The sequence below is a fragment of the Mizuhopecten yessoensis genome, unplaced genomic scaffold, assembly GCF_002113885.1.
Source record: "Mizuhopecten yessoensis strain PY_sf001 unplaced genomic scaffold, ASM211388v2 scaffold1511, whole genome shotgun sequence".
NCBI classification, from domain to species: domain Eukaryota; kingdom Metazoa; phylum Mollusca; class Bivalvia; order Pectinida; family Pectinidae; genus Mizuhopecten; species Mizuhopecten yessoensis.
This window is the reverse complement of record NW_018404083.1, coordinates 828,091-843,533: the sequence shown is the minus strand read 5'-3', so window position 1 is coordinate 843,533 and position 15,443 is coordinate 828,091. Positions and strand designations below refer to the sequence as shown.

The window sequence follows — 15,443 nt, the reverse complement described above, 5'->3', positions numbered from 1 at the left end:
AACGTGAAAATATACACACGCGAATATTTATTTACAAGGTTAAAACCTACATAGAATATGCATGATTTCAGAATCATGACCAAGGCGAAAAGAAAATTAACATCTTTACCAGTTTAAAAAGTCACCACGCGAACATTCCCTCACGCAATAATGTTCAATTCTTTGTAGGAACCATCCCGTCGTCACACCCTTGAAATAAAGCTAAATGTCAGAGTTCCCTCTTTCAGTGAGAGGGAGAATTATTGTCTAGTTTTCGGTATTGTGGGAAGTTATAGCAAGATTAAAAAAGTCGATTGAAATAATTAAATCATTATTAATTATTAAAAGTCCTTGATTAACGAAATATTTACATGGTGCAGTAAAATTGTTTACTTTGTTTAGCTTTTTGAATTATGCATTAATTATTTTAATTTGGAATGTTCCATATTTCGTATTTTTATCAAATGAATTATTTTTGATTTTAAATGTTCCTGATAACCGTAATTTTAAGCGTTTCTTTAAGATATTGAAATTAATGGAATATATTATTGTCGTTATGTAAGAGTCCATGAATATGAGGGGAAATATTGCCATACTGGTAAGCTAGTATTTCCAGCGGTGCGGTATACCCCTCGGACGCGCTCAATGGTTCAGCAACGTCGAGCGCATCCTCGATATCCAGGGGTTACGCTCACTTTCGCTCTTTGCAACCCTGGAATATGTCATAGCAAAATCGAAGGCTCAGTGTGCGCCACCTTGTTGATGAGACAAGAAGACTAGTTCGATCCTTTGATAGTACATCAAAAGAATCTCGTGGTCACGTAACGGTAAAAATTGACAGGCTTTGAAGTCGGGCGTCTCTCCTTTGTAATGATCAAAGGACAGGACTCTGCCTAGCGATTGGTCAGTTGTTTTTACCTGACACCAATCCAACAGCTATCTTCGTGCCTTCAAGTTTGCTATGACATATTCCATGGGTGTAGAGAGCGAAAGTGAGCGTAACCCCTGGATATCGAGGATGCGTATAGAGTGTTAAATGACATCCTCGAAACTCCAGGGGTTACGCTCTCTGCACACCTGGAATTTGTCATAGCAAAATTTAAGTTTCAGTGTGCGCCGCCTTTTGGTTGAGACACGAAGACTAGTTTGATCCTTTGATGTACATCAAAAGAATCTCGTTACCCCGCAATTATTAGCAGTTATTGATTATCTGATTACTTATCAGAAGTTGATTTACCTGTGCACCATTTCTGCAATAGACTATAACTCACTATCATCACAACTGGCCACCTATGTAAACATGTGATTTTAAGCAGAGTTGCTGTTCGGGGAAGACCCCGTAAAATTCATCGGCTTTGAAATCGTGTTCGCTTACCTGTAATCTTCAAAGGACTATTATCAGCCTAGCGATTGGTCAGGTGTTTTTTCATCTGAGACCAAATAGCTAGGCGCGTGGCTTCAATTTTGCTATGACATATTCCATGGGTGCAGAGAGTGAAAGTGAGCGTAACCCCTTGATTATCGAGGAAAGGTCAGTGGCTGTGCATAACTGATTACATATATTTGTACATAACCTGGTAAAGAAGTGCTGGTCCCGTTACATCTGAATTCATTTGTAGTATATATTGTTGATTGAATGTATATAATAATTGCTGTATTTATTATTTTAAATTAAACGAATAAATTGATATAATGAATAATTGTATTACGTTTTCTTTCTTGATTCCATCCTCAAAGTTACAGGGGTTACGTTCTGTTACGTTAATTGAAACACTGTGTTATGTCATGACAAAAATTAATGGCTGATCTGGCATGACAAAAATTAATGGCTGATATGTCATGACAAAAATTACTGGCTGATCTGTCATGACAAAAATCAATGGCTGATATGTCACGACAAGGACCAATGGCTGATGTGTCATGACAAAAAACAATGGCTTATGTGTCATGACAAGAACAAATGACTGATCTGTCATGACAAAAATTAATGGCTGATATGTCATGACAATGACCAATGGCTGATGTGTCATGACAAAAACAATGGCTTATGTGTCACGACAATAACCAATGGCTGATGTGTCATGACAAAAATTAATGGCTGATATGTCACGACAAGGACAAATGGCTGATGTGTCATGACAAAAATTAATGGCTGATATGTCATGACAAAAATTAATGGCTGATATGTCACGACAAGGACAAATGGCTGATGTGTCATGACAAAAATTAATGGCTGATATGTCATGACAAAAATCAATGGCTGATATGTCATGACATTAAACAATGGCTGATATGTCACGACAAGGAACAAATGACTGATATGTTATGACAAAAACCAATGGCTGATATGTCATGACAAGAACAAATGGCTGATATGTTATGACAAAAACCTATGGCTAATATGTCATGACAAGAACAAATGGCTAATATGTCATGACAAAAACCAATGGCTGATATGTCACGACAAGGATCAATGGCTGATGTGTCATGACAAGACCAAATGGCTTATATGTCATGACAAAAACCAATGGCTGATATGTCATTAAAATAAAAATTGGCTGATATGTCATGACAAAAATCAATGGCTGATATGTCATTATAATAACAAATGGCTGATATGTCACGACAAGGACAAATGGCTGATATGTCATTACAATAACAAATTGCTGATATGTCATGACAAAAACCAATGGCTGATATGTCATGACAAGAACAAATGGCTGATATGTTATGACAAAAACCAATGGCTGATATGTCATGACAAGAACAAATGGCTGATATGTTATGACAAAAACCTATGGCTAATATGTCATGACAAGAACAAATGGCTAATATGTCATGACAAAAACCAATGGCTGATATGTCACGACAAGGATCAATGGCTGATGTGTCATGACAAGACCAAATGGCTTATATGTCATGACAAAAACCAATGGCTGATATGTCACGACAAGGATCAATGGCTGATGTGTCATGACAAGACCAAATGGCTTATATGTCATGACAAAAACCAATGGCTGGTATGTCACGACACGGACCAATGGCTGATGTGTCATGGCAAGAACAAATGGCTGAAATGTTATGAAAAAAATCTATGGCTGATATGTCATGACAAGAAGAAATGGCTGATATGTTATGACAAAAACCTATGGCTAATATGTCATGACAAGAACAAATGGCTAATATGTGATGACAAAAACCAATGGCTGATATGTCATGACAAGAACAAATGGCTGATATGTTATGACAAAAACCTATGGCTAATATGTCATGACAAGAACAAATGGCTAATATGTGATGACAAAAACCAATGGCTGATATGTCATGACAAGAACAAATGGCTGATATGTTATGACAAAAACCTATGGCTAATATGTCATGACAAGAACAAATGGCTAATATGTGATGACAAAAACCAATGGCTGATATGTCATGACAAGAACAAATGGCTGATATGTTATGACAAAAACCTATGGCTAATATGTCATGACAAGAACAAATGGCTAATATGTCATTACAAGAACAAATGGCTGATATGTCATGACAAAAACCAATGGCTGATATGTCACGACACGGACCAATGGCCGATGTGTCATGACAAGAACAAATGGCTGAAATGTTATGAAAAAAATCTATGGCTGATATGTCATGACAAGAAGAAATGGCTGATATGTTATGACAAAAACCTATGGCTAATATGTCATGACAAGAACAAATGGCTAATATGTCATGACAAAAACCAATGGCTGGTATGTCACGACACGGACCAATGGCTGACGTGTCATGACAAGAACAAATGGCTGAAATGTTATGAAAAAAATCTATGGCTGATATGTCATTACAAGAAGAAATGGCTGATATATTATGACAAAGACCAATGGTTGATATGTCATTACAAAAATCAATGGCTGATATGGCACGACACGGACCAATGGCTGATGTGTCATGGCAAGAACAAATGGCTGAAATGTTATGAAAAAAATCTATGGCTGATATGTCATGACAAGAAGAAATGGCTGATATATTTTTACAAAAACCAATGGTTGATATGTCATTGCAAAAATCAATGGCTGATATGTCACGACACGGACCAATGGCTGATGTGTCATGACGAGAACAAATGGCTGAAATATTATGAAAAAAACCTATGGCTGATATGTCATGACAAGAAGAAATGGCTGATATGTTATGACAAAAACCAATGGTTGATATGTCATTACAAAAACAAATGGCTGATATGTTATGAAAAAAACTATGGCTGATGTGTCATGACAAGAACCAATAGCTGATATGTTGTGACAAAAAACAATGGCTGATGTGTCATGGCAAGAACCAATGGCTGATATGGTACGACAAAAAACAATGGCTGATCTGTCATGAAAAAAACAATGGCTGATATGTCATTACAATAACCAATGGCTGATATGTCATGGCAAAAATCAATGGCACGTGCTGAGCTATTTGACTGGTAAATAAAATATGACCATTCGCTAGGCTATGCCATTTGAAGATAACAGAGTAACGACACCCGACTTCAAAACCAGTCAATCTTTTAACGTACATAACAGGATCAAATTCTTCTGCTAGTATCATGCTTAAGGCGGCACTTACAGAGCCTTCAGTTTCTTTGTAACATATTCCTGTGGTTCGGAGAGCGTAATCCCTGTAATTTAGAGGATTTATCTTACCAAGACAACATAACACAGTGAATTTAACGTCACGTGTTTTGGCCTCTTCCGTGGCACTCGCCACAATTTGGCAGATTCCGTACCGTCATCAAGGGTACGGAGATCAGCCGAGATAAGCCGATTGATTCCGTGGTATGAACTTGCAATAGTTCGATATTATGGGTATTATATATATATTAATATGAAATGTTTAAAAATCAGAAACACGTTGATCTGTAAAGCACTTGCGCTTTCATATATTTTAATCGCAAGTATTGAATGTAAATATATAAGGGTTGAATCCTATTCTGATAAGGGAGGTTAATGGTCTATAAACGCCAAAGGGTTCTGAAACTAATACGACCATATAAAATAAGGATTCCATCCTTTTATATCTCGCTAACATATGTGAACTTACATCAAACTGAAAAGAAATAACAAAAGAACGTTGGAATCGTATTTCATTTCAGGATTAATTGTCGAATAACATGTATCGCTCTATAAAGGTGTCTGAATATTTCAATAAATGACACAGCATTTTAAGGTAAAGGGGGACAACTCCGTCAGTTATACTCGCGAAAAAGAGTTCCATTCGGAGGTTATTTTTTTTTACTTGGAGTAGCAACCAAAAGGACTATTTTCTGGCTGTGACTTCCCTTGTCAACTTGGACACTCAATTTTAATGCTGTGTTTGTACAAGGTATTGAATTTGATGCCTGTAGCTATCTTGTTTCATTTTTTTTTAAATTATTGTTTCTATTTGCAAACATTCAAATTTCAAACAACTCTGTACAATGCATGGCAACGTGCGACGTGTGAAAATTTATTTTGAAAAGGACCTCAACAAATAATTCACAAAAGTGACAGTGGTAAAAATATAGTTTAACTTGTAGGTAACCTTTGCCTTAACAAGTAATATTATAAAGGTAAACTAAGGTAGTCCAGGGGCATATTGTTATAATTTAGGTTTTTAATAATTAGTTGAATTAGTGTATTCATGTTTATCAACACAACATATTAAATAGTACAAAATATCATCAGAAATAGTATGAAGAATAAACATTTCAGGATCACAACGTGCAAACATAAAAATATAGATTTGACGTTTACAAATGGGGGATAACTCTTCCTGTTCTAGGCAGAAATTATAAATCTTCAACACTATAATGAATTTTTGACGATTTACGGACACAAATCAATAGATGGGCTTAACGTGACGCAAATGTCTTTATTTGAGGGAGATGTAAATTTCCTTTTTTTTTTTTTTCACTGAACATTTCTCTAATCACCACCTATTGCGTGCCAGTTAAAGTTATTATGATTTTCAGCAAATTCAGATATGTTAAATGGTGAAATTGTCATCCAATTGAAGCTACTTTAATACTTTAAGCACGAAATGTTACAAGTACATGTAGTATAATGATATGAAATAACTATGGTATTTAAATTAATTCGTGATATAAATATCCGTGCCTGAAATTAGCCGACAACATTTTAATATAAGTTGAGTTTGTATGTTTGTTTAACCTGATTCTACTTCGAGAAATAGTTCCTAAATCAAACGAACATTTTGAGGAAAACATTCTCATATATCTGGATGACGTTAATATCACGATCGTTTACTTTCCTCAATAATATCATACAGCTTCTACGGTTAATGGAGGGTAAAGGTTACAGATTAAAGCTATCAGAATATTTTGGGTAGAGGAGGAGTTCGGTTGACCAATTAAAATACCCGTGTCTTTTTATTCTGATTAAAAAAACCCGTTTCTACATTGCAGACATTTCTATGGCCGTTGTCTTGTTAACAACGGGGTATCAATGTCTTGAATGATTGCTTAGTGACTATGTCGGGGATATATAGTTTGATTTAAGAGTCCCTGTCCCGGGACTGCGGTGGCCGAGCCGTTAAGGCGTCTGACCGTCTATATTCACTAGCCCTCCACCACTGGGTCGCGAGTTCGAGGCCTACGTGGGGCAGTCGACAGTATCGCCAGGTTGGTGTCTTTTCCACCGGGTACCCTGGCTTTCCTCCACCACCACCAAACCCTTAAAACAATATAGCACTGTTTTAGTTGGAATTCATTAAAAAAGTTTATTATATGATTTTGGCCTCGGTGAATATTGTTCAGACCAGGTCCATAATCCAGAGATAGACCTTACCTGAAGTCCATAATTGAATAATATCCATCCTAGGAGTTTGGACAAACATCCAAATTACATGAAGTGGATTGACCACAGGGAGGTGAGAATTTTGTTACAGTGTGATAATAGAATTTGTATTGGTGTATATCAATTTGCAGTAGAAATGCCATCCCCATTGATAGAACAAAGGAGATCGGGAAGAAACCTCTTGATGTCGAAAAATCGACAATTTAAATTTTACTTGAAGTCAGTTTACAAATGAAAAAAATCTTTTTAGAGTTACAGATATGAAAATAAGTAGTGTTGCTTTAACGTCGTGTACGTTATATTGTCAACAACAAACATAAGCTCAGAAGAGCTTTCATTACGACGCCGCTAAGGGAACACATGTTGTTTTCGCGGTGAAGGAAAACCCACGGGGCAAAACCAACGTGCCATCAGAGGGATAACAACTGACCCTATCAGACATCACTCTCGTTTTCTGCCACCGCTGGGGAAATAAAATTCTTGGAAAGATTGAGTGGTCTGCAGTTCACGCTTGATTGCGCACAGTAGAAATGGCAGTGCGCGTTGTAGCGATCACGACTGCCGAGGTACCCGGATATATTTCTTTTTCTTTAGAATCAGCGGTTTTACATTATAACTAACAACTATAACCATATTGATAAAATAACATACATGTGTATAACTTCCTAATTATACGAAATGTGTATCAGCTTTTATGACGATTATAGACCATTCCATCTGGCCCTCGGGCAGTCACGATCACGCGAAATATGACATCAAATGAAAACCAAAATGGCTAACCTCAAAATCCAGGTGTGTATATGATTAATCATTCTTGGATAAAAATATACATGACGATGTAAATCATTTTACTTTTTCATACATTATTTATTTGGTTATACAAAAATATTTGGAACTCTCATTCTTTTGTTCGAAACTACTTGTAAAGCACTTGAGTTTATGTACACGTGTAAGTTCTGGGCCAGTATTTATGACACCACTCCCATGGTCAAGCGTGGATACTGTGCGCAAGCCAACTTTCTTAAATTAGGTGTCGTAACAAAAAAGTTGCGTGTTCACATTGAAAACTGCATTTGACTTTAAGAATCTCCATATTTCTTCCATATCATTGAGAAAATGTGATTTTAATTATGAATTTAACAAAGGAATAAGAAAACGGGTTTGAGTACAGAATCTGAGATTGAACATATGGACAGTTTTATGAATACGGGCCTTGTTTTACATATTCCGTCTTTGCGTATTGCAGAGTTATCTTCTCTTGTGAGCGGGTATTGATTGTTACGTCATTGGTTTGTGTGAGAAAATTACGTCGTTTTCTCAAAAATTGATGACTTTACTCTCACAAACAAATGACGTAACAATCAATACCTGCTCACAATAGAAGATAACTTTGCAATACGAAAAGACAAGAAGAAAATTCTCTGTATTACGTTTTTCATTATAAAGACATGAGCTTCAGAGGACAGATGGTCCGCCACCTATGAAAACCATTATTTGAACTCAAAATCAATAAAACAAGGGTAAAATATGAACAAAGGAAATGATTACACGGGGATTCTTGTAGAAGAACAAGGATAATAAGACAAACGAAATATGTATTTGCTAGAGTGGCACAACATCATCTTTATTTTTCCTGTAAAACATTATATTTCACTGGTAATAATATACTTCAGAATTTAATGTGTACATGTACAATAATTTGAAAATGTAAAACCGACATAAAATACAAACCATTGTATCAGGTTAGTACAGTATTTGTACATTTATCAAACAATATCAATGTGCAATACATTTAAATGATACTAACGTCATCAGATAACAATTTTGTACAACTTAATTGAGCTAACAATCAAATATATCATTAAGTATTACAATCTACATATCAATTATTCCAAATTCATGTATATATTCTTGATAAACATAGTCAATTTGACAAACTTTAATAAGTTTATCCATAATTTTTAAATTGTATTTCCAAGTTTCACTATACCAGCCACCATTACCCAATGTTTAGTTGCCTTATTTCTTTATTTCTATTCAAGAAGTATCCAAATAACCCAAATCTACACATCCAATAACCTCAACATTTCGCATCCAGTAGCCCATACATTAAAAAAATCAAAAAATCCTAAAATAACAATCCAATAACCCAAACGTGAAACATCAAATATCCCACGCGTTACTCATTCAACAATCCAAACATTACACATCCATTCACCCAAACGTTAAACATCCAATAACCCAAACAATGCACATCAAATAACCCAAACGTTTCTCATTCAACAACCCAAACATTACACATCCATTCACCCAAACGTTAAACATCCAATAACCCAAACAATGCACATCTAATAACCCAACCGATACTCATTTAATCACCCAGACATTACACATCCATTTACCCAAACGTTAAACATCCAATAACCCAAACAATGCACATCTTATAACCAAAACGTTACTCAATCAACAACCCAAACATCATTTACCCAAACGTTAAACATCCAATAACCCAAACAATGCACATCCAATAACCCAAAAGTTAAACACCTAATAACCCGAACATTACACCTCCAATAACCCAATTGATAAACATCTAGTAACCCGAGCGTTACTCAACCAATAACACGAACTGAACGCATCTCATGAACCAAACACTACAGCATTCAATAACCCAAGCCTTGCAGATGAAAGGTATGACCACACAGTGCAGTAATATGATTACGTTTTTAGTTTTCTGCATCTTCAAACAAAGATTATTTTAAACTTGCGTTTTCTTTCTTTCGTCGTAGTGTAAGTGAACATTTAAACCACTTTTAAAATGGGAATAATGTGGCTGGCTGGAATAATGAAACACGATAGAATATAAACCCCTGAAGGATCCCCGTACCACTGCCAAAAGCTGTAAGTAAGTATTGGAAACTGTTTTTTTCCGGCATGACTATAGCTTTGATAAATTATTTCTGAAATGGAAAGCATACCTTGTGGGACTTGTATCAGAAAAAATAGAGATGAAATAAACAACAGTGTTCTGGGTGTAAAAACATATTCATCGAGAATAGATCGGAATTCGAAGCCTGGACCTCATATTGATATACAATCGCTCTAACTGATTTGGTCGGTGGCAGTGTCCTGGTCCAACTGTGTTACAGTTATACCAAATGGAAGTTAAGGGGAGGTTATGGTATATAGGCAAAACCACAATGGAGCGGGACAGGGATCCTTATATGGAATATATAGTAACACAAATTATAACAAATTTATATATACAATATGTTCTGTCATTCTGTCACATTATGCATAATCATTTGACAACAGATTTCGCTAATACAATTGTGTGACACAAGTCCGTCATGATCGTAAAACGGCTATATAAGACAGTACATATTAACGTTGTTCGGATATTTCGACTAATAGGAAATAAATGTGTCCTAACGTCTTTTTTGGTGATAATAATAATACTTTAACGTTATTCAGAAGCTGAAAATCATAAAAATAATTAGGTTTTAAACTCTTCATCGGTATAATTGATATACCTATATCAATCATGTTGTATTGTCAACTTTAAAGATATTTGCAATTCAGTTTAGGCGTTTTGAGGAAGTGTATTTCAAATTAACTTTCATATAAACATCAGTACCATGATCACTTTAATTCTTTACAATAATAAATATATACATATAAATATATCAGAAACCGAATTTCGATCTAAAGATATTAAATAAAGTTGACAATCTAAGATGTTCATTGAAGTTGGACAACCATTTTTAACCTGTTACATAATGTTTGTCTTCCCTCCAGGAAGAATGTGTCTATATTGAATTAATCCGTTACGTCGGTTGGATAAACACAAACATAAAAAGCATACCTAAATTTCATACATGTAAAAAGCTTAGATTAAGAGTTACGCAACATTCATTTGCCCGTTAAATGTATCTGACGTTCGTTTTTGTATATATACAAATCCTTTGATCACAATTTATAAATTCATAGCAACAGTTTCTACAGATGACAAACATGTTATGCATGAGCTATTTGATCAATTTTTATTAAGTCAAAAATTACGTAAATGTATCAGTCTGACATAAGTGTAGGTTTTAAGGGGTTCAACCAATCAGGTTAGAGGTCAACCTGGAATTATTTTTAACAAGCATTCCCAGCTTAATGATAAAATGAATAAAATGTATATACGCTATTAAAATGGTAATTAAAACTCAAAATACAAGTTATGAGAGTCAAATCGATCGCAAGCAGTTCAATATGCATGGCGACTTGGCTTGTTTTAGCAATTCAGACGGAATACGATAATTTGTATTAATACTTTGTTTATATATAGATACTTGATAGATGTATACAAAGCAACCGATTCACGGGCTAGGTTGTATCAAGCTTAATGTTATTAAGGCCTATTTAAGGACACTCGTCCCACTGCTAGAAACTGTAAGTAAGTATAGGGAGCTGTTTTCCCGGCATGACTATAGTTTTAATTGATCAATTTTAAAGAAAAAAAAATACTTTGTGGGACTTCTATGAGAAATAATACAGCTGAAACCAACAACAGTGCTCTGAGCGTAAATACTTCGGGGCTAGATCGGGATTCAAACCCCGGACTAACCGATTGAGCTACCTGATCAACGGAAGTTTCCTTGCCCAACTGTTCTACAGTTATATCAAAATGGAAGTTTACGGGAGGCTTCTGTATATAGGGAAAAAACCCACAGACAGTGGGACAGGGATCATTATGGTTTCAAAATGGTTCATCATTGTACATAATACACGGGAGAATATTCCCAACATTTCATTCACAAGTATTATTTTTTAAATAGGCGATATGCCATACGTTATATCAAAATTGAAATGCCGTAAAAAACTGTGAAAAAAGCTTTAAAAGGGCCGGACCATTGAAAAACAGTAAATAATAATAATGACCCATGGTGTAGTTCAGCTTTTCTGATCAATGGTTACTTAGATTTGGTTATCTGGTTCTGTCATATTCGAACCAATTGAGAGTTTACCTTTACTGGATCAGGTTAAATGAACAAACATAAGCATGTTGGCGATAATAAAGTATCAGACGTCAAAAACATTTCCATATCAGTTCATAAAATTATAAAATTATTAACATAAAAACTATTTGCATAAAGCGACTCAGTATATAGCTTGTGTTAATTGTAATAAAGCACTACGAGATCGTTTGAATGATGTTGAATGATATCATGAACACCTGTTCTGACAGGGGAGCACATATAATGGAGACTGTTAATGAATATTTCTGTTGACCTATCTTAATCGTTATAACATCAGGTTAAATTGGTATCATAAATATTGGTTCTGCCAGGGGAGCACATATCATATAGACTTTTGATGGATATTACAATTGTTCTATCTTTATCGTTATATCATCGGGTTTAAATTGTATCACAAGGGAGCACATATAATGAGGACTGCTGATGAAATATTTCAATTGTCTTTTTGACCTACTTATAGCATTATACAGTCGGGTTTAATGGTATCATGCACACTTGTACTTCCAAGGGAACACTTATAATGAAGACTATCGATGGATATTGCAATTATGCTAACTATCTCGTTATAACATAGGGTTTAAATGGTATTATAAATACTTGGACTGCCAAGGGAGCACAAATAATGGAGACTGTTGATGAATGTTATAATTGTCTTTTTGTGCTTCTTATATCATAATGTTTTCGGGTTTAATGGTATCAGGAACACTTGTACTTCCAAGGAAGCACATACAATGGAGACTGTTGATGAATATTTCAATTGTTCTATTCATACCGTTATATCATCAGGTTCCAATGCGATGTTATAGTAACCATTGATTTCAGACACCTTGTCCTCCATGGTTATAGGTGGAGGGTTTTCGACCTTCTTGGGGACGTCCGCGACTGATTTTTGTCCCTTTAAGGCCAGAGCGTATATAAGACGATCGTGAAATATGGCGTCGTCTTTCCTGATGTACGTGAAAGTTTTGAGACAACGTTTCAGTTCTTTTGGCAGCTCTGCCTCTGGGATATCTTCCATCAGTACAACAATTAGGTGACGTTTCCGCTCCATGATGCTTTGCTGAAATGCTTCCTGAAACTCGTACATGCACCAGTGACTGTTCAAAAAATATTTTGAGAGAATGATAACGGTATGATGGCTGGATTCTACACTATCGATAACATTGTCAAATATCGTTTTTCCTGCAATGAAATCTCGCTGATGGAGACAGAACCGGAAGTTGCACCCGTTTGACCCTCTTATGTGCTCTTCTTCTTCAAGAGCTTGGAAAGTTTTTACTACCCATCCTTCGTTTTCACTACTATACGACACAAATGCATCATATATCTTGTTTTGAAAACTCTGCTGTGGTTGACAGGACAGGACAATGTGAAATCTGGTGTATGTTAAAATTTGAATTTCCCGCCTGTATCTTGCCATGACAATAATCAGAACAACAAGAAACACAACCACAATGCTTAATATTATTATAGGTGCGTATGATGTCATCTCACATGACATATCAGCTCTTGTCAAACTTACAAATGTTTTCCCTTTTGCACTTTCAGGGGTAGCACACTTTAGATTACGTATATATGCGTATGGTGAATACAATTTACTCATCCAGATGTCACCATTTTGAACAAGATCTACAACTCTTTCCATGTCAGGACTGCAATCACAATGAAATGGATTCCCTTCAAGATTAAGGATCAAAACAGCTGACAGCCTAGCCAATTTAGTGATATATTTTGCAGTAATCCTTGTTATATTGTTATGGCTTATGTTGACATGAAGTAGAGGTAAATCCCATGCAACAGCAGTTGTGTCTATATCAAACACGTCTATGTAATTGTAAGATAAATCAAGAAATTCCAATTTCGGAAAATCCATCCACCATGTTTTGAATTTGGAATTCAAAATAGTCATTTTCGTCCGAGACATGTTATAAACGCGTACTTCCTTGAAAAACGAATTTTCAGTAAGCACATCAATATGATATCTGGATTTTGTGGCACTAATGCTTTGGTCGATGTATCTAAGTTTTGCATAGTCACACTTGTGTTGTATTTTTCTATTTTCGTCCAAGAATGTTTTGCCAACATCCATTATTTTACTTCCGAGACTTACAGGAGCATGCGTGGATCCGTTTGATTCTTTTTCCTCTTCATTAAAAGATCCTATAAAAGCAGTGATATCGCTTTCGTCAAATATATAGGTAATGTTTCGTAAAGCCACGTCCACGATTGTATCCTCATGACCACAGATGAAATCTTTTGGCATACTGGCAATATTACTCATGTAAGTAATTAATCCAACAAGACCGATTAATATTTGACTGTTAATGAGTCTCAGATCAATAAGCTGATCGGGAACGGCTGATGCAGATGTCTCCCCGAATGATGATTCAGACAGGAAATCTGTGATCAAACATTCGTTGACCTCTAAACTGACCAGGTGTAGTGATTTTACTGGCCAGGGAATGGACACGTTTGCCCAACTAGAACAATACACATGAAAATGGTACCGATATTTTGACGTGGATATCCAGTCTCTGAGAACGTCCAGTCGCCATAGACCTGAATACTTAGTATCAATAAAACATTGAAAATAAACACTGTTCTGTTTTGTTTCTTTCAGCGTGCACATATCTTCCCAGCCAACCGGCAGAAAGTGATTCTTTGAAACCAAACCAGGCTCTGGAATTTCTGTTGCATTTAAAGGAGAAAAGGTTGCAATGGACCTAACAATACCACAGTACATAAGCAAAGTCGTTAAATATGAAATGAAGAGTAAATGAAAACGCCCCATAATGCCGCTCATGAAAGGGAATGAAATGTTGATAGAGAAATGGTTGATATTCAATGAAATAAATACACGCTCTTATGTCGTTTAAGCGACTCGATGCTACATGTATCGTTCACTTACGCTGAAATATGTTCAAAATGGTACTTCCATTTTTCAAACGTTATAAGCACATTCCATCATAAATCAGTCTTTCAGTTTCTTCTGAAAGAGATATTCACATTTAATTCCTGTGATGATATTCAGAACGGCACACGACGGAGGTCATACTGCAGTGACTTGGCCAATCATGATGTTTGTTTTAGGCAGAATGTATTAATCCCGAGAATAAACCAAAATCCGGTTCACTCTGCAAATCATCAACTCATGTGTCCTTGTTTTTGATGATGTCACATTGATATCCTTGTCACTTTCAGGTGTAAACATTCTTGCGTTAGATCCTGTGCATATTTTGACCTATACACGAAACAGCTTTCCTGGAACTAAACCAACTAGGTGGATCTAATGAAAGATGCCTGTTACCAATCGAACACATCCACCTTTCCTGATGTCTTGTATATTCCCATGTTGTTGTACATCATAAGTCACAACATACATACCTTTCCCTAAAATTCACCTATGGGGTTCCATCAGCAATTTACATATCAATATTTGACCTATGTAGGTCTCCATAAACACACAAATGATACATTTGACACACCGAACAGAACTTCGAATGTTTTTTTTAAAGATCAATGACACAGACGTTGATTGTCCAAATTTATGGCGTTTCCATATAAAGAATTTGTTTGACGAGGTTTGCAGAGCAACCCGCGG

General features: G+C 35.7%; 1 protein-coding gene across 1 annotated transcript; it reads right to left on the bottom strand.

Annotated features, from left to right (window-relative positions):
• Positions 1 to 9,775: 9,775 nt before the first annotated feature.
• Positions 9,776 to 15,186, bottom strand: LOC110463603 (toll-like receptor Tollo). Its single transcript, XM_021518350.1, has one exon. It carries the CDS (start codon positions 14,643 to 14,645, stop codon positions 12,609 to 12,611), a length of 2,037 nt encoding a protein of 678 aa, XP_021374025.1. The 5' UTR covers positions 14,646 to 15,186; the 3' UTR covers positions 9,776 to 12,608.
• Positions 15,187 to 15,443: the final 257 nt, after the last annotated feature.

Bases quoted from the DNA above. Each gene is read 5' to 3' on its own strand.
- LOC110463603 (XM_021518350.1), bottom strand. From the start codon at position 14,645: ATGAGCGGCATTATGGGGCGTTTTCATTTACTCTTCATTTCATATTTA.